This window comes from Lampetra planeri, chromosome 21, assembly GCF_965212315.1.
Source record: "Lampetra planeri chromosome 21, kcLamPlan1.2.h2, whole genome shotgun sequence".
Lineage (NCBI taxonomy): Eukaryota > Metazoa > Chordata > Hyperoartia > Petromyzontiformes > Petromyzontidae > Lampetra > Lampetra planeri.
Window position 1 is genome coordinate 2,803,123 of NC_136127.1, and position 21,185 is coordinate 2,824,307.

A 21,185-nucleotide genomic window follows, 5' to 3' on the forward strand; every position below is an offset into this window, starting at 1 on the left:
TGCCCCAACAGTCTCTTAAGGCTACACGGGGGATCTTTGCCTTGTGTGCGCGGAGCGGTGGCGCTACGATCCCGAGCACGGCGGTGACCACGACCGGTCAACGCGGGGTCCCCCCCCCCCCCGCGGGGCCTCGTCCGACTTTGAACGCGCGGGAGAGACAAAGGCGGTCGAGCGTAGTTCACGGCCTACGCGACCCCGTCGTGTGGCCGTGTCGCCCTTAATAGGTGCTCGCTAACTTTACTACCCCCCCCCCCCAACACACACACACACAACCCCCACGGTCAGCAGCCTGTGGCTACAGGAGGGATCGGCGAGCAAAATAAAATGTTCGACCGAATTCGGTGAAACAAACAAAACCCGCTCGCTACGTGGAGAGCCGCGGTGCAAGGCGACTGAATATGCGACGAAGACGGTGGTGGCGGTGATGGTGGTGGTGATGGTGGTGGTGATGGTGGCGGTGATGGTGGTGGTGGTGGTGATGGTGGCGGTGATGGTGGTGGTGATGGTGGTGGTGATGGTGGTGGCGGTGGTGGTGGTGATGGTGGCGGTGATGGTGGCGGCGATGGTGGTGGCGGTGGTTGTGATGGTGGTGGTGGTGGTGGTGATGGTGGTGGTGATGGTGGTGGTGGTTGTGATGGTGGTAGTGGTGGTGATGGTGGTTGTGATGGTGGTGGTGGTGATTGTGATGGTGGTGGCGGGGTTCCTTGACAGAGAAGGGTCACGAAGCAGCGGCTCCTTGAAGACCCCCCCCCCCGCACGCGGCTCCGTTGCCGCACGTTGCCCCCCTCCCCCCCTCTGCTCTACGTTGACGAGATGTTTACTCCCTCGCCTGGTATACAGGTGGTCCTTGGGTTCGATCCGAAACCCTGACGCCTGCTGCTGCTGCTGTATATTTGGAGTTTGCGGTCTCTCCCTCTCCTCCCGTGGATTGTATTTGAATCCTCCTCCGGTTTTTCCCCCTCCACGCTTCAGAATCTCCACCGCGCGATCAGAGCACGCTGGGGCTCGCTACGCGTTGCGCTACGTGATGATGATGATGACGACGACAATCCACTTGGTTGAGCAAAAAAGATCGACATAGCTCGGTGGGGCTTTACCTGGTAAAATACTATTAGAAAATAAAACAATAGTTGTTTTCTAAAATAGTTTTCCCGTACAGCCCCAGCTGACAGGGCTGAATGATTATCGGGAGCGAGAAGAGCCGAGCGCGGTCCGGTCTGGAGGTGTCGGGTGGTCAGGACCGACAACGCCCGGCCGCCTTTGTCTCCTCGGTGCTTGCGGTGCCACCACCCGGTTTTGTTTTAGGGCCGAGTCCGCCTATGGGGGTTTATAGGTAACGGGGCCCGTGGCGTACTTGCGACGCGTGGACACAAGCGTTGTGGCTGTTGCCGGGCAAGCGTCAGCCGCGTGCCGCCAGCCGCAGCTCCGTGACTCCCTTCACCTCGGGCACGCCAGGCCGTGCCGCTCGCCTCGCGCCGTGTCCACGCTTAAATACCCCCCCCCCCCATTCCTCGTCTCTCTCACAGAGACTCTCTCACACAGAGACTCTCTCACACACACACGCGGAGTGAGCCTTCGTGCACGACTGCCTCTCTAAACACGCACGCGCATTAAAACCCCGCGGTTTCTGTACAGCACGCTGAGATGCGGCAGCAACATACTCACCGCATTGTTCTGGGCTGTACGTATATATGTATAGTAAGGACAAAGAACGACCCCGCTCCGTATAGCCTGAGCAGACTGATGGGGCAAATGCTGTTAGCGAGCACCTATTGAAGGCCGGCACGGCACACGAGGGGGTGCGTGGGTGGGTGTGGGCTGGCCAGCACCACGCCCGGCCGCCTTTGTCTCCCCATACACACACGCAGCTACACAAAACCACAGCGAGTAAACGTGTGAGATCGTATATATAGTGTGTGTGTGTGCAGGAGAAGCCCGATGCTTTAGCGATACAATAGCAAGCGGGCTCAGGGAGGGCGGCATATGTCGACGAGGAGGGATGGAGCGGCCAGCAGTGGAGAGAGCCTGACCGGCCCTTGTGCACGTGGACTCAAATCGAGAGCGACTGTGTGCGAATAGGAAGACACGCGTGCTGTACCGCACGTCACTACACAATGGTGTCCTATCAATAAACACACACACACGGTATGCAGGCTTGCATACCGTGTGCTCAGAGGTGCACACGTACCCACGTACAAAGATCCCCCGTATAGCCTTCAACAGACTGTTGGGGCAAGTGCTGTTGGCGAGCACCTATGAAGGACGGAACATGTCATCGTGGTGTGGCCGCCACACTACACAGAACCAGGAAATAATTTAAGGCTGAGTCTACCTAGGGCAAGTTATTGGTCGTGAGCGGGAATTGAATGCACTGCCACTCCCTACACTTAATCGCATATACTGCACACACACAAACACACACACACCGGCAAACACACAAGCACATACAGTGCACACGTGGCCGAGATGAGCGGGCGTGTGTACCCAGGCTCGTGAACACGTGCAGTCACCCTCTGCGTACACGCATACCAAGGCCGTAATTATAATATATATTGGGGGGGGGACACACATCCCCCCCCTCCCCAATATTCAAATATGCTTAAAATGTCCCCCCCCCCCCCAATATTTTGGTATAAAAAATTATTGCTATACTATGTAAATAAAAACAACAATTTGCTAAACCTTGGCCACAATATCTGGACTTGTCTTCATATAAATCAATGCATAGATTCCTGTTGATATGATTGTGATTATGGTTGTACTTTATTAATCCCTAATCTCTGCGATTACATACAATGAAACAAGAAATGGTAAAAAAAAAAGTAAAAACAGAGCAATGTAATACAATACACTATTAGACATTATTGTAAAAAAATAAATATAAAGCCCATCCCGTGTGTTCGTGAATTTTTTTAAATATTTTTAGGCAGGAAATTAGTTTTCAAATTTAGATATTTTTCTGAGTTGGGACCCCCAGACACCCTGGAAGATTTGGTCCCCGCCAATGTTGACTCCATGGTTACGGCCTTGACACACACCATCACAAATAAACGTATACACACACACACGCACACTCACTGTGAATGTGACGTGCCACAATGATGTGCAAGCGATTAACCGAGCGTGCTTGTTGAGTCTCTAAGTTATAAAATAACCACGCGAATGTGTGTATACATATATATGTAAAATACCGTGGGGGCACACTACAACAACAAGGCGATATTCAGATGCGGTATTCACGGCGAGGCAAAAGCGGAGGGGTGATTTGTAATTCAAATGTGATGGATACACAGCATTCACTCGTGTGTGTGCGTGTGTATACACACACACAAAGAACAGACAAAGATCCCCCGTATAGCCTGTAACAGACTGTTGGGGCAAGTGCTATTAGCGAGTAGCACCTATGAAGGCTGGCACGGGCACACGAGGGTGTGTGGGTGGCCAACACCCCTCCCGGCCGCCTTTGTCTCCCCAGTGGCAATGTTTACACACCGCAGCAGGTACTCATTTGAGGCTGGGTCAACGTATATGTATATACACACACGCAAAAATGCACACATGTACTATGTTAATGTAAATAACATATGCACGAATTATTTCAAAACTGGGTGTATATCGCGTAAACAGCATAGACATGCATGCATACGCACTGGGAATATCACGCATATGCATGTACCCATACTAAGTTTGTATGGCAATATACATACATGCATAGCCGCGGAGAATAGCATGTGTAATAATACAAATGATATCAACATGTACACACAATTGGTGCATGTTATGCAACTAACATTGGGAATAGCATGTTAATACCACATACACACACTCATATACAATCGATGTATAATGCAAATGCGATATGGATGTATATATACACGCGGTGTACATTGTGCAAATGTTATACACATGCAAATATGTATGCATGTATAGAACATGCATGTAGTACATTTCACGTGCATGTCATATACAATGGATTTGTAATGTAAATGGAAAATTTCATGCACGTATACACATTGGGTGTATGTCATGTCAATAGCATATGCATGCATGTACACAGAGTGGGAATGGCATGTACAACATCTCTACATGCATGTGTTTACAATGGGTATATCATGTAAATAGTAGATGCATGTATACATATTGGTGGATAGTATGTACACGCGTTTTACATGCACATGTATACAATGGATCGATATAATGTAAATGACTTATGCATGCATACAAATTGTGCGTACGTCGTGTGAATGCCATAGACATGCACATACACACTGGGAAGAGCACGTACACGCATGCACGTGCACACATCGCGTACGTATCGTGTATGCGACACGCATGCAGGTATGCAATGGGTGGCATTATAATAGCTCATGTATACATGTACACACGCTGGGTATATGTGCTTGAAAGACCACACAAGTGTGTGTACACATGTGTATATATACAGTATAGTAACTAACATGCAAAGCTTTACTGCGTTATGCCTAACACACACACACATATACACAAAGCACATATGCGTGTGTGTGTGTGTACAACTGCACTGATGGCAAGCACACAAGGACAAAGATCCCCCGTATAGCCTGCAACAGACTGTAGGGGCAAGTGCTGTTAGCGAGCGCCTATGAAGGCCCGCACGGCACACGAGGGGGTGGGTGGCCAGCACCACGCCCGGCCGCCTTTGTCTCCCCAGTGGCGATGTTTACTACACACCGCACCAGGTACTCATTTGAGACTGAGTCGACCTAGGGGGAGGCCCAGAACCGGTTCAGATAATCGTCACCGGTGTTGGCCGTGAGCGGGAATCGAACCCGGGTCATACAATGAACATATATATAATGTAAATGGGCCACCACTTATGAAGTACGCACCCGCGTCTCTGTGTGTCTTTGTCTGTCTCTGTGTCTTTGTCTGTCTCTGTGTGTCTTTGTCTGTCTCTGTGTGTGTGTGTGTGTGGTGCCGGCCTTCAAACGGTGCTGCTCGCTAACAGCACTTGCCCCCAGCAGTCTGTTAAGGCTACACGGGGGATCTTTGTCTTTGTTGCGTCAGTGTGCCCGTCAATGTTGTCGCTCGCTGTAGCTAACCAGTGTATTGCTTGTTTCTTTAGTTACATATCTACATATATATGTACACACACGCACACACTTTTTTCCGCTAATTATTTAGAGAGAGCAACAACAGCGATGGGGGAAGCCGACCTGAGCCGAGGCCCTGTCGCTGGGGGTTGGATGGAAGGCCACAACCGCGGTTGGATCAATCCATTCGGCCCAATTGCATCTTCATTCATCACGTTCTACGCGAGACTGTGATGCACAACGCGCACACACACACACACGACAAAGACCCCCCCCCTCAGCCCATATAGCCTTAACAGACTGCTGGGGCAAGTGCTGTTAGCGAGCACCTGTGAAGGACGGCGCGGCACACGAAGTGATGGGTAGCCAGCACCACGCCCGGGCCGCCTTTGTCTCCCCAGTGGCGATGTTTACACACCGCACAAGGTACTCATTTGAGGCTGAGTCGACCTATACAGACATGTGTGCACGTACACCCAACATCACACACACACACGTGTGCACATACACCCAACATCACACACACGTACACCCAACATCACACACACACACATACACCCAACATCACACACACACACACGTGTGTACCCAACATCTCACACACACACGAGCGCAATGTTCCTATCGAACGAGTGGACGCATTCTAACGACCGCATACGGCTCATCGAACGCTCACCGAACGCTCACGAGAAGCTTACCGCGTAAGTCATCATCACTATGATGATGATGTTTTGTGTTAAATTAAATATAGCAGCGTTGTATATTATTAACAGGAATACAATCGCGGAAGGGCTTTCAGTCGAGCGCGTGATTGGAACGATGATTCTCGGTGCCGTGGCGGAGAGACGCAAGCCGAAGAGGCGCGCTTCCCCCAACCACTTACCACCAATTACTCAGCTACATGCCAGTGTGTGTGCACGTGTGTGTGCACGTGTGTGTGCACGTGTGTGTGCACGTGTGTGTGCACGTGTGTGTGCACGTGTGTGTGCACGTGTGTGTGCACGTGTGTGTGCACGTGTGTGTGCACGTGTGTGTGCACGTGTGTGTGCACGTGTGTGTGCACGTGTGTGTGCACGTGTGTGTGCACGTGTGTGTGCACGTGTGTGTGCACGTGTGTGTGCACGTGTGTGTGCACGTGTGTGTGCACGTGTGTGTGCACGTGTGTGTGCACGTGTGTGTGCACGTGTGTGTGCACGTGTGTGTGCACGTGTGTGTGCACGTGTGTGTGCACGTGTGTGTGTGTTGGGGGGGGAGCGGTAGTGTAGCGGTTAGCGTGCTGCGCTACGAACCCGGCGGCGACCCTGCTTCGAATTCCGCTCACGGCCGACACCGGTGACGATTATCTGAAACGGTTCTGGGGCCCTCCCCTAGGTCGACTCAACCTCAAATGAGTACCTGGTGCTGCCTGTAGTAAACATCGCTACTGGGGAGACAAAGGCGGCCGGGCGTGGTTCTGGTCACCCACCCCCTCGTGTGCCACAGTGCTGGCCTTCAAAGGTGCTACTCGCTAACAGCACTTGCCCCAATAGTCTGTTAAAGGCTATACGGGGGATCTTTGTCTTTGTGTCGGTGTGTGTGTGTAAGTGGGTTCAATTAGTGGGGAGCGGTGGTGTAGCGGTTCGCGCGCTGCACTACGAACCTGGCGACCCGGGTTCGATTCCCGCTCACGGCCAACACCAGTGACGATTATCTGAACCGGTCCCGGGCCTCCCCTGGGTCGACTCAGCCTCAATGAGTACCTGGTGCGGTGTGTAAACATCGCCACTAGGGAGACAAAGGCGGTCGGGCGTGGTGCTGGCCACCCACACCCTCGTGTGCCGTTCTGGCTTTCATAGGTGCTCGCTAACAGCACTTCACCCTACAGTTTGTTAAGGCTATACGGGAGATCTTTATCTTTGTAGGTTCAATTCACGACCGAGCACGATCACCGACGGTGCCCGAATGATGTTTTGGTCCCCACTTCTGCCGATACACAAAATAATAACAATCACTTTCTGGGGAGACAAAGGCGTGGCACCTTTGTCTTTGTGTGTGCGCGTGTGTGCCTGAAGAACGCACAATGAGGGCGTGGGGGGGGTGTTTACATTCAAGCAATGTTCGTGAAATGTACAGAAACACATATTCCCGATTGCACGCACTCCGTGATTTATCTGCGTACATGTTGTTATATTTACATCGTGTCACACGGACAAAGATTCCTCCGTATAGCCTTAATACAGCATAGTGTCGGTGCAAGTGCTTCTATGGACCTATTGAAGGCCGACACGGTAACACTACGGGGTGGGTGGGCCGGCACCACGCCCGGGCCGCCTTTGTCTCCCCAGTGGCGATGTTTACGCACACCACCACCACCGCCGCACCGGGTACTCATTTGAGGCTGCGCCGACCTAGGGGAGGTCCAGGACCGGTTCAGATAATCGTCACCGGCGTCGGTGGCCGTGAGCGGGAATCGAACTCGGGTTTCCTAACGCAGCGTGGCGCTACATTTCGCAAAAACTTTACCGCTCGCGACCACAAAGACAAAGGTATACACATAGCGGGGTATATTTCAGAACAGATCATTGAGATATACAGCAACACACGCGCGCGCGCGCACACACATTCTAATGGTAGGCATGGCCAATTATAAGGCCCCGTGGCTATTCCCATTAATAATCAAGTAACGAACCCACCCCCCCTATGTAAGACATTTTAATTGATACAGCACTTACATGCATGAGTGCGCGTGTGTGTGAGTTTAGCCAGCTATAGCCATGATAGACTCACACACACACGGTGGGTGTAGCGGTTAGCGCTACGAAGCCGGCGACCCGAGATCGATTCCCGCTCACGGCCAACACCGGCGACGATTATCTGAAGAGGTCCTGGGCCTTGCCCTAGGTCGACTCAGCCTCAAATGAGTACCTGGTCCTGTGCAAACATCGCTAGCACTGGGGAAACAAAGGCGGCCCGGCGTGGTTGCTGGCCCACCCACCCCCTCGCGTGCCATGCCGGCCTTCATAGGTGCTACTCGCGAACAGCACTTGCCCCAACAGTATGTGCAGGCTATACGGGTGATCTTTGTCTTTATATAGCCATGCGACTACAACAATGTCAATTAGGATGTGGTGGAGAGGGTTTGGAGGCGAAGGGAAATTGGCGAGCCACCGATACTCACTGTCGGCTCTTGCAGCCGTGAACATCACTGCCGGGCACAAACTCACGAGGAATTTCGCGTGATGTAGCCCCGCCTCAACCTACACGGCGGTGTACTACACAAAGACACAACTGCAGCGCCCCATATAGCCTCGACGGACTGTTGGGGCAAGTGCTGTCAGCGGCTAGCACCGTGCGTGGCAGGCGTCACGCCCGGCCGCCTTTGTCTCCCCCGTGATCATACGTACACACACGGCTGCACGCTCTTGAAAAACATATTTGAAAACGAGGGAATGTTGTTTTCTCGTTGAGTAAAATCATCAATAATTAGCGGCCGTGAATACCTATATGGTGTAGACGCGACACGATCGCGGTGACGTGACCAAACGTCCCGTGGACGTTCGAGTACTGGACGGATGCAATGTTGGTACAGACGCGGAGTCGAGTCTGCGTCCTATAACTGGACGGGTGTTTGTTGTTGTATTGATGGGTTTAAACGCTTACGGAGGAGGCGAATCTTCACCTTAGAGATCCACGCGAACAGCTTGCTGCGTTAAATACTCGCACACACACGCGCACACACACGCACACACGCGCACACACGCACACACACACACACACGTACGCATACACACACGCACACACACACACGCACTCACACACGGACTCACACACACGCGCACACGCACACGCGCACACGCACACGCGCACACACACGCGCACACACACACGCGCACGCACACACGCACGCACACACGCACGCACACACACGCGCACACACGCACCCACACGCAACCACACGCACACGCGCACACACACACGCACACGCACACACGCAAGCCCCGGCCGTCATCGGTGAACAGTCATTGGCCTGCCGTGGAGTGTGATGCTAAAGTCGACTGAAAGTAGTACCGGTCAATTCAGTATTGTGTTTTATATATATACACACACACGCGGGTATATATATGTACACTCTAGGGGCGTTTAGGCTATGGCATGGATCAGAGAGAGAGGAAGGTTGACGGAATAACGAGCACTTACGTCGGACCTTCATCTGCGAAAAAACATTCGCCACGTCCAATAAAATACATCCACAGTGCAGGGGCGATGGTAATGACGACCATGATGGTGGTGGTGATAATGATGATGGTGATGATAATGATGATGGTGATAATTGTGGTGGTGATAATGATGGTGATGATAATGATGATGGTGATAATGATGATGGTGATAATTGTGGTGGTGATAATGATGATGGTGCTAATGATGATGATAATGATGGTGATGATAATGATGATGGTGGTGGTGAAAATGATGGTGATATAATGGTGATGATGATAATGGTGGTGGTAATAATGATGATGATGATAATAATGATGGTGGTGATAATGATGGTGATGATGGTGGTGGTGAAAATGATGGTGATATAATGATGTTGTGGTGGTGGTGAAAATGATGGTGATATAATGGTGATGTTGGTGATAATGGTGGTGGTAATAATGATGGTGATAATGATGAGGATGGTGATAATGAGGATGGTGATGATGGTAATGATGGTGATGATGGTGATAGTGATGATGGTGATAATGATGGTGATAATGATGGTGGTGGTGATAATGATGATGGTGGTGATGATGGTGGTGATAATGATGGGGATAGAATGGTGATGATGGTGATAATGGTGGTGGTAATTATGATAATGATGGTGATAATGATGATGATAGTGATGATGGTGGTGATAATAATGGTGATAATGATGATGATAGTGATGATGGTGAAGATGATAATGGTGAAAATGATGATGATGGGGCTGCGGGACTAAAGCCTCTGCCGGGGGTGCGGTGTCGGCTCCGTAAGGGTTTGTTTGACCATACTTCACCACGCCGGTCAGTGCGGGTTTGTGAAGGGGAACTGTACATAATTAGGCGACGTTTCTTCACAGCACCACATAGAGAGAGACGGGTCTGTGCTATGCTCTGTGAACGAGGGCCATTGCCCGAAACGTCGGCGATTATCAACGTCGTTCTCTTTCAGACCACGCAGTGTTGTTACTGACGACGGAACGTGTTGTTGTTGTTGCTGATCGTGCATCACTGACCAGATCCGTCTGCCGCGTCCACACGCACATTGAGTGCACGAAGCATCATGGGACGAGTGCTCTGGCTCGCCTGGTGAACGCTTCGATCTCGTTGTGTGCGCGTGTTGTGTTGTCTGCGTGCGTGTGGGGGAGCCGTGGCGCAGCGGTTAGAGCACTGCGAAACGGGGTTCGATTCCCGCTCACGGTCAACACCGGTGATGGATTATCTGGACCGGTTCCTGGGCCTCACCTAGGTCGACTCGGCCTCAATTGAGTAGCCTAGTGCGGTGTGTGTAAAAGACACTACCGCTGGGGAGACAAAGGCGGCCGGGCCTGGTGCTGGCCACCCAAATCCTCGTGTGCCGTGCCGGCCTTCGTAGACGCTACTCGCTAACAGCACTTGCCCCAACAGCCTGCTGAGGCTATACACGGGGTGGGCTGTCTTTGTCTTTGCGTGCAACGTTTCGCGACACTGTCCCCGCGAAGCTGGCCGCGGTGTGAAAGGTAGAAGCAAGTCTCGAGCGAGGGAGCAATCGGTAGGATACCTCTCGCCTGCGAAAGGCCCGAGTCGCGAAACGGAAGTGGAAATCGCCCGCATCAGGGGAAACACAACGCTGTCTCTCATAGGCGTGTGGGCGAGAGTCAGTCGATTGTTGGGGCACGTGCTGTCAGCGAGCACATGTTAAGGCCGTCGACCTCACGAGACCGCCTTTGTCTCCCCGGTGATGAAGCAGGTACTCACTTCAGGCCGAGGGGGCATAGGAGGCGATCCTGGACCGGTTACCCCCCCCCCAACACCAGCATGCTCCGAGTAGCACGGTTGGATACGTACGGTGCGAAAGAAGTTCAACATATCATACACGAACACAAAGACACACACACGCTAACACACAGGCAGAGCAAGTGACACACACAAAGACACACACACACAAACAGGCAGAGCAAGAGACACACACAAAGACACACACACACAAACAGGCAGAGCAAGAGACACACACAAAGACACACACACACACTAACAAACAAACAGGCAGAGCAAGAGACACACACAAAGACACACACACACTAACAAACATGCAGAGCAAGAGACACACACAAAGACACACACACTAACAAACAGGCAGAGCAAGACACACACAGACACACACACTAACAAACATGCAGAGCAAGAGACACACACACAGACACACACACACTAACAAACAGGCTTAGCAAGATACACACACAGACACACACACTAACAAACAGGCTTAGCAAGAGACACACACAAAGACACACACACTAACAAACAGGCTTAGCAAGAGACACACACAGGGACACACACACACTAACAAACAGGCAGAGCAAGAGACACACACAAAGATACACACACTAACAAACAGGCTTAGCAAGATACACACACAGACACACACACACTAACAAACAGGCAGAGTAAGAGACACACACAAAGACACACACACACTAACAAACAGGCAGAGCAAGTGACACACACAAAGATACACACACACTAACAAACAGGCAGAGTAAGAGACACACACAAAGACACACACACACTAACAAACAGGCAGAGCAAAACTCACACACAAAGACACACACACACACACACTAACAAACAGGCAGAGCAAGAGACACACACACACTAACAAACAGGCATAGCAAGAGACACACACACACAGACACACACACACTAACAAAAAGGCAGAGTAAGAGACAAAGACACGCACACACGAAGTGACTTAAAGACGCGAAATACAAATTCTAGCCGTATGGAATTGTTGGGCCAAGTGCTGTTTGCGATCACCTATTAAGGCCGGCAAGGCGTGAGAGATGGAGCGGTGTGATTATTATTACACACTGCACCGGGGTCGTCATTAAGGCCGAGTTGATCTGGAGGAGGAACTACGTGGTTCAGATGTAAACTGCGAATCGTGAAAGCTCTGGTTCGGGTCATACAAACGGAGCATCGTGAAAGATGATTTAGCCCAAACGTACGCACAGAGATGAAAAATCATACAGACGCATCTCTCAAAATACACATACCGATTATATGCACATACATGAAGATTATCCGTATGTATGTTGAACTTCTTTCGCACCGTACGTAGCCAACCGTGCTAATCGGAGTTGCATCCACACACGCACAAAGACACAAAGGGAGACACACACAGAGTGTAACAGACATACACACACATACACTCACAAGATCTCTCACACACAAAAGGACACGCACACAATGATATTCTCTCTCACCGATACAAGACACACACACAGACTCTCTCATACACAAATGCACGCGCACACACAGACAGCACAAGGCGATTGTGCCAGGCTAGGTGCACTTTGCTTTACACACGCACACACATACACACGCACAAACTCTGAAACACACACACACACGTACGCGTGCATGCTCACGTACGCAGAGACGTACACACATACAAAAACCTCCGTGTAGTCTTAACAGACTTGTAGGGAAAGTGCTGTTAGCGAGTGGCACATGAGGGGGGGGGGTGGATAGCCAGCGCCAAGCTCGGCCGCCTTTGTCTCCCCAGTGCTGATATATTAGAAATCACACCAGATACTCATTTGAGGCTGAGTCGACCGAGGGGAGGCCCACGACGGGTTCAGATAATCGTCAATGGTGCCGGTGGCCGTGAGCGGGAATCGAACTCGGGTCGCCGGGATCTTAGCGCTAACCACTGCACGGCCGTTCCCCACACACGAACACACACAAAGACAAAGATGCCCCATTTAGCCTGAACAGACTGTAGGGGCAAGTGCTGTTAGCGAGCACCTATGAAGGCCGGCACGGCACTCGAGTGGGTGGGGGTGGCCAGCACCACGCCCGACCACCTTTGTCTCCCCAGTGGCGATGTTTACTACACACCGCACCAGGTACTCATTTGAGGCTGAGTCGACCGAGGGGAGGCCCAGCACCGGTTCAGATAATCGCCACTGGTGTTGGCCGTGAGCGGGAATCGGACTCGGGTGGGCGCTACACTACCGCTCCCCACACACACACACAGACACACACACACACATAGACACACACACACACATATAGACACACACACACACACAGAGACACACACACACAGAGACACACACACACACAGAGACACACACACACATAGAGACACACACACACATAGAGAGACACACACACACACATAGAGAGACACACACACACATACGTGCCTCCAAAAATTGTCAAAAAACCATCCGAATCCGTGTCCATTGTTTTCGGCGCCTAACAATGCGGATGAAAACTCCCGGCGAGCGTGCGCACGAGAGCAGCTTGTCCGTAGAGTATTTACATTTTAGTTGACCTTCCACAGAGATGGAGATCCCCGTCGTATGCTAATCATCTTAATGGGTAGACCGGGTCGGAGCGTGTGTGGGGGGGGGATGAGAGAGTGGGTGGAGGTTGAATATGGATTGTATGTATGTACAAATGTATGCCTTGGTGCGGCATTGTGCATTGATGGAAGGTGGGGGCGGTGGTGAGGGGGGTGGTGGGGGGGATGACGGCTCTGCTTCTCTCCCTCCCACCCCACGTCTCCATCTCTCCTCCCGCCTCCCCTCCCCCTCCTCCCACCCTTTTCCATTCCATGACCTGTCTGCGCCGTCCAATCATAGCAGAGTTCTAGGAAATTAATTGATGAAGGTATATAGCAGTGGAGAGAGAGAGAAAGCAAAGAGACCGGGTATTCTCGTCTGGTCGCCAGCAGTGATACAGCTTCCCCGTCTGTCTCCCCTCTCCCGTGATGATGACGGTGGTGGTCGTGATGGTGATGATGGTGATGATGGTGGTCGTCGTGATGATGACGGTGGTGGAGACGTCGTGTTCGCCCTCTTACACCCTGCATCAGACGCGGAATGAGTGAACCACTTCACTGCTCAACCCACCGTAGCTACTACGACGACGACTGCTGCTACTGCTGCTGCTACTGCTGCTGCTACGAGGTACGCGCGCGTCCCCGACTGCGGGGAACGGTGGTGCAGCGGCTGAGTAACCCGGCGCGGTGTACACACGTGGCCAATTGGGGGAGACAAAGGCGGTCGGGGGGGGGGGGTGCTGGCCACCGATACTCTTTGAGTGCCGTGCCGGCTGTCGAAGGTGCTCGCGCTTAACAGAACTTGCCCCAAAAGTCTGTTCAAGACTATGGGGTGATCTTTGTCTTAATGTATGCGGTCTCTTAGAGCTATATGGATATCTTTACACGTGTATATATATATACACACACACGTGTATATATATACACACACACATACGGTAAAGCGTGTATTTTAAAAAAAATCTATGTTATTTTGGGTAACGTCCTGAAACGTCGAGTTATTACTTTCAATTGCTCCGCGCCAATTGGAAAGCCGCGGAACGATCTACTCGTATGCGGCCACCACCACCACCACGACGAGCACCACCAGCACCACCACCAGCACCACCAGCACCACCACGAGCACCAGCCCCACCACCATCAGCACCACCACCAGCACCACCACGACGAGCACCACCACCACCACAGGGAGATTTGGCCGAATTTCCCAATCACGGGCGAAAGCAGGGGTTGACAACGGGAGGAGTTTGGACAATCTCTTGCCACCCCCAGCCAAGTGTGTCTCCCCCATGTCCTTACAGGTTTGTAGGGTTTTTGTTGAGTTTGTGTGTTTTTTCGTAGCAGATAAACGAATAGCGCCAATTTGACGAGACGCATTCCCAGTCTGCCGGTGCAAATAGCCGCAGTGTGTGTGTGTGCTCTCTCTCTCTGTGTTCTGGCTGCGAAGTGCTTTCTTCACGTTCGTTACATCATCGTTGCTCTCTTCGTGAGCTCAACTATCACTCCAGCGATCGAGGAAAACACGTGCGCACACACACACAAGCATCGTAACACATACCGTGACACGCGCACACACACCGTACCACACACACATCTTAACAAAGACACACACACACATCGATGTTACGAATGCGGCGACAACTCCCGATGTAGTAGTGTGTGAGTCTGCGCTGAGCGAGGCGGCGCAATCCCCACGTGGTAGGGCGATGGTGGTGGTGGTAGTAGTGGTGATGGTGGTGGTGGTGGTTGATGGTGGTGGTAGTAGTGGTGATGGTGGTAGTGCTCGTGGTGGTAGTGCTCGTGTTGATGGTGGTGGTAGTAGTGGTGATGGCGGTGCTGGTGATTGGTGGTGGTGGTAGTAGTGGTGATGGTGGTGGTGCTGGTGGTGGTAGTGCTGATGGTGGTAGTGGTGGTGGTAGTAGTTCTGATGGCGGTGCTGGTGATAGTGGTGAGTGGTGATGGTGGTGGTGATGGTGGTAGTGGTGATGGTGATGATGGTAGTGGTGGTGGTGATGGTGGTAGTGGTGATAGTGGTGGTGGTGCTGGTGGTAGTGGTGGTGGTGATAGTGGTGATGGTGGTAGTGGTGGTGGTAGTAGTTCTGATGGCGGTGCTGGTAGTAGTAGTAGTGGTGGTGATAGTGCTGGTGGTGGTGATGGTGGTAGTGGTGATCATCTCGCTCCACTCACCGATCACGATGCGTTGCAGCAACGGCGGCATCCACTTTCCAACTCTCCCACAAACCCACGTTCAGCCTCCCGAGCAAAACACTCCTCTTGTCGTCATTTTCTGTTGTCTACTTCTTTCGCCGTCCTCATCCCTCCTTGCCATCCCTCCTTGCCATCCCTCCTTGCCATCCCTCCTTGCCATCCCTCCTTGCCATCCCTCCTTGCCATCCCTCCTTGCCATCCCTCCTTGCCATCCCTCCTTGCCATCCCTCCTTGCCATCCCTCCTTGCCATCCCTCCTTGCCATCCCTCCTTGCCATCCCTCCTTGCCATCCCTCCTTGCCATCCCTCCTTGCCATCCCTTATTCCCATCCCCCATTCCCATCCCTCCTTGCCATCCCTCCTTGCCATCCCTCCTTGCCATCCCTCCTTGCCATCCCTCCTTGCCATCCCTCATTCCCATCCCTCATTCCCATCCCCCATTGCCATCCCTCCTTGCCATCCCTCATTCCCATCCCTCATTCCCATCCCCCATTCCCATCCCTCCTTGCCATCCCTCCTTGCCATCCCTCCTTGCCACCCCTCCTTCACCCCCTATCCCCGCCAGGCACCCGATGTCGTGCGAGCGAGACTCCGTCCCCGCGTCGGGCTTCGCCCGCGTGAACGGCGCGACCCTCGGCTACCTGCTGGTCGACGGCCGCCAGATGTTCGCCCTGGCGCAGGTGTTCACCGACCTCCTGCGCCACGTGCCTCGCACCACCGTGCACAAGCGCATGGACCGCCTGCGCGTGGCCAAGCAGCGCTGCGGCCTCGCAGGGCTGCGTCGTCTCAAGGCCATCCGCTCGGTCGCCGTGCGCGCCGCCAGGTGCACGCTCATCTCGCGCGCGGACGTGCGGCTGCTGTGCCGCTCGTGTCGCGCGGAGCGCGTCCTCGGCGCGGCAAAGCGACGACGACGCCTCCTCCTCCTAGCCACCTCCTCCTCCTCCACGGCCGCCGCCGCCGCCGCCGCAAGGGAAGACTTCGCCTCCAGCGGCTCCAACAACAACTCCAATGACTCCAGCGGCTCCACCAACAACGCGTCCATCATTGGGAACGAAGCGCGGTCGGCACTCGCGCGAGGTGGGAGCGCGTGGCGAGTGGCGGCGGCGGGAGGAGGAGGAGAGGACGCGGGGCCGGTGGCTGCGACGAGAGCGCGCCCCGTCGTGCCCGGAGGCGGCTCCACTCCTCCCGGCAGGTCCGGCGCCTCTCCCCCGAGGTCGCCCCGCGAGTCGCCCTCTCGGCCGAGCGCCGCGGCTGAGAGGGGTCCCCGGCAGTGGCGGCGAAGGCGGCGGCCGGGAGGGAAAGAGGCCGAGAGGTCGGGCCGCGGGGAGAGAGATGGAGGCGGTGGTGGAGACGTCAAATGCACGGCTCCGGCCCACCGCGGCCTCTGGCTGTCGATCTGCCGTGAAGACGCAGCAGCAGCAGCAGCAGCAACAGCAGCAACAGCAGCCCTAGCAGCAGCAGCTCCGGCTGTCGGTGGTCGAGTGTGTCCGGGCCGGGTGACTGTGAGCGAGTCCGCAGGGAGCGAGGAGGAGGAGGCGACGGCGCGAGAAGCAACACACGGCGGCCTCGACAGCAGCAGCAGCAGCAGCATGAGCCTCTCGTCTGGAATCTCCGAGGAGGATGATGACGATGATGGAGAAGACGAGAGTGAAGTGACCAAGAGTGTGCAGCAGCAGCAGCAAGGCTTCGACTACTGCGACTCGAGCGAGGAGGATGCGGATTATGATGAAGATGATGATGATGAGGATGATGATGATGAGAGCTCGTGTAGCTACGGCTCGGGCTCGAGCTCGGCCTCGAGCCGCGCGTCCCTGCACAGCATCCGCTACCGGCGGGCGGGGTTCGGCGGCGGCGGTAGCAGCAGCAGCGATGGCGGAGGAGTGAGAGTCGGCTTCGGCTGCCTGCCTCCTCCTCCTCTTCTTCATCCTCCAGCTCCTCTTCATCACCACCATCATCCTCATCTTCATCCTACAGCTCATCTTCATCCTCACCATCATCCTCCTCCAGCTCCTCATCACCACCATCCTCCTCCTCTTCATCACCACCATCATCCTCCTCCTCCTCCAGCTTCTCTTCATCCTCGCCACCATCATCCTCCTTCAGCTCCTATTCTTCACCATCACCATCCTCCTCTTCTTCATCGCCACCATCCTCCCGCTCCTCCTGCGCGCCCCGGCCGCCCGTTCCCCGCGTCTCCGTTCGGCTTCCCGCAGTTCGCGCAGTTCGCCGGCGCCGCCTTCGGCAGCCGCGTGCGCACGGAGCCGAGTGCCGTTGCCGCGCCGCCTCGCCATGATCCGCGAGCGCGGCTCAGCGAGGCAGGAGGAGGTGGTGGTGGGGGTGGATCGGCGGGTAATCCGTGCGCCTTCCTCGGCTGGAGATCCGTGGCGGAGCCGTCGCCTCGTGTGTTCGGATCGGCCTGTACAACAACAACAACGACAGCGACATCGTCACCACCCTCCTCCTCCTGCTCCTCGTCCTCTTTGTTGTGGTCTCTGTGCGCCGCGTTCGCGGAGCGCGCCGCGTGTGCCTCGCGGGACCCCTCCGGGGGTGCCCGCGGCGCTGCCTGCAGCGAAGCCCAGGCGAGGCTGCGGCAGTCGCTCGGCTCGTCGACGTCGTCAACGTCGTCGTCGTCATTGACGTCGTTAAAAACGAGAGCGTCGGCAACGTCGCCACTTGCAGCACCATCATCATCACCAACACCGCCGCCGCCATGGTCGTCATCATCATTATCGCCACCATCGTCGTCGTATTTCGCGTCGTTGTCGGACGGTCGCGGCGCGGAGCCTGCGCTCACTACGGCGATAGCGAAAACATCATCACCATCAGTATCATCAACATCATCAACATCATCACCGCGTACATCAACGGTAACAGCAGCAGCAGCGGCAGCTCGCTCGCCCAAAGTGCGGATAAAGAAACGCTTACAATGCCCGAGTCCTGCCAAGCTGCTCGCGTCTCCTCCGAATCATCGCCACCATCCCGCACCTCCTCCTCTACCTCCTCCTCTTCCTCCTCCTCTACCTCTTCCTCCTCCTCGTCGCCGTCATCGCCCACCTCGCCCAGCTTCGCCCCCTCGTCGCCCGCGCGTGGATGCACCGCTCACAGTCGCCTGCCACGTGGACTCGCGGATTCTTTGTCCCGAATCGCGACGCCGGGCGCGCTCGCCACGCCGCCGAGACCCGGGCGACGAGGCCGTTACGGGGGAGGCGGGAGACGAGAGCTCGCAAGGGGGTGCCCAGGGTCACCCGGGGACACGAGGCTGGGGTCGAACGACCGAACCCGCTCGGTCCCGTCGCGGAGCCGTCGGGGTTCGTGTGTGGGAGACGGTGGCGGTGGGAAAAGCAGCAGCGGCGGCTGTAACTGCAGCAGCAGCAGAGGCGTTCACAACAACAATAGCCAGCAACGGGGACGGTGGCTATAGCAGCTGTAATAGCAGCAGCAGCAATAGCAGCAGCAGTAGCAAAAGAATGAACAGCAGCGGAAACATCACAAATAGAATTCACAACAACAGCAGCAACATCACAAATGTAATTCACAACAGCAGCATCACAAATGTAATTCACAACAGCAACATCACAAATGTAATTCGCAGTAGCAAGAGCAGCAGTAATAGAATGAGCAGCAGCAGCAGCAGCATCACACGTGTAATTCATAGCGGCAGCATAACAGACAGCAGCAGTAATAAAAGTCGTCGCAAACGCAGCAGCAGCAGCAGCGGCAATGCAACTCATGGCAACAAGAGAGTTGATAGCAGCAACAGCAATAGCGACACGATCCCTAGCAGCATAACGACGAGTAGTAGCATCAGAAATACGACTGCTATCGGCAGCAGCGCAATTCGTACACATGTCGATAGCGTGAATAGCAACAGCGACACGACTAGTAGCGACACCGGTATAATTGATATCAACAGCAGAACAATTCATACACACGGCAAGATAATTCTGAGCAGTAGCAGCAATATATTTGATAGCAGCAGCAACGTAATTCCGAGAAAGAGCAAAACAATTCCAATCAACATCAATGCAATTCATGGCATAAGCAGCAATAGCAATACAACTGATAACAGCAGAAACAGTAGCAAGAGAATACAAAGCAGCAGCAGCGGCAACAGTATTAATAGCAGCACCAACAAAGCAATTGATATCAGTAGCGCAAAAACAGTTAATGCCAAAATCATTAACAACGGCAAATGCAGGTCTAGTCAAAACAACAACAGCAGTATCTGCAGCAGCAGCAGCAGCAGCATGGATAGCTGTGGCAGTAACAACAGCAGTCACGCCAGCAGTAGCGATGGCGGTGACAGCAGCAAAGGAAGCAGCAGCAGCAGGAGCAGCAGCAGGAGCACGATCAGCAATGAACACAACGGCATCGACGACAATAGCAGCAACAGCAGCGGTTACAATAGCAGATACAGCCACGGTACCATCAGCAGCGGCAGCAGCAGTCACAATAACAGCAGCAGGGGCCATAACAGCAGCAGCTGTATCAGCAAGTGCAGTAGCAACAGCATCACTCATGATAGCAGCAGCAGCAAGCGTTGCATCAGTAGCAGCATCACTCACAATACCAGCAGCAACAGCAAGCGTTGCAGCAGTAACAGCATCACTCACAATACCAGCAGCAACAGCAAGCGTTGCAGCAGTAACAGCATCGCTCACAATACCAACAGCAGCAGCAAGAGTTGCAACAGCATCACTCACAATACCGGCAGCAACAGCATTGCTCATAATATCAATAGCAGTAGCAGCAAGATCAGCAACAGCATCAATCATAATGGCAACAGCAGCAGTCGTCATAGCGACAGCAGCAGTCGTCATAGCAACAGCAGCAGCTGTGTCGGCAAGAGCAGCGACAGCATCAGTCATGATGGCAACAACAACAGCAGCAGCAGCAACAACAACAACTGCAGCAGCAGCAACAGCAACAACAACAGCAACAGCAGCAGCGGCGGCGGCGCGCTGGTGCAGCAAGGAGACAAGGCGATGTCCCCCCGCAGGAGCCTCAGGCAGTCCAAAACTCGCGCTCCTCATCCTCCTCCTCTGCTGCTAATGAAGGAGGAGGGTGACGATAGTGGTGGTGGTGACGATGATGGTGGTGGCGATGATGGTGATGATGATGGCGGCTCCTCCACGCGGGAGGTCATCGCCTGGCCCAAGAGGCGGCGAGCCGCTCCCCCCACTCCTCCTCCTCCATCGCACCATCTGGGCGCCTCGGGCGCACACGCCCGGGGTCAGACGGCGGTGGGAACTGGAACATTCGCTGGACCAGGCTGTGGGTCAGGCTGTGGGTCAGGTGCTGGGTCAGGTGCTGGGTCATGTGCTGTGTCAGGCTGTGGGTCATGCGCTGAGTCAGG

General features: G+C 54.0%; 1 protein-coding gene and 1 long non-coding RNA gene across 2 annotated transcripts in view; both read right to left on the reverse strand.

The window, feature by feature from the left end:
* LOC144724522 (uncharacterized) overlaps positions 1 to 16,300 on the reverse strand; it is a 36,736-nt gene extending 20,436 nt beyond the window's left edge. Inside the window, exon 1 of the long non-coding RNA XR_013586512.1 lies at positions 15,810 to 16,300. This is a non-coding gene — a long non-coding RNA (uncharacterized LOC144724522). The remainder of the gene's footprint in view (positions 1 to 15,809) is intronic.
* Positions 16,301 to 16,337: 37 nt separating this feature from the next.
* Positions 16,338 to 20,105, reverse strand: LOC144724521 (uncharacterized). The gene is made up of 2 exons (XM_078603735.1): positions 18,755 to 20,105; positions 16,338 to 18,245 (listed from the first exon to the last, which is right to left on the reverse strand). The coding sequence occupies exon 2, from the start codon at positions 17,418 to 17,420 to the stop codon at positions 16,467 to 16,469; it is 954 nt and encodes a 317-aa protein (XP_078459861.1). The 5' UTR covers positions 17,421 to 18,245; positions 18,755 to 20,105; the 3' UTR covers positions 16,338 to 16,466.
* Between the last annotated feature and the right edge of the window lie 1,080 nt (positions 20,106 to 21,185).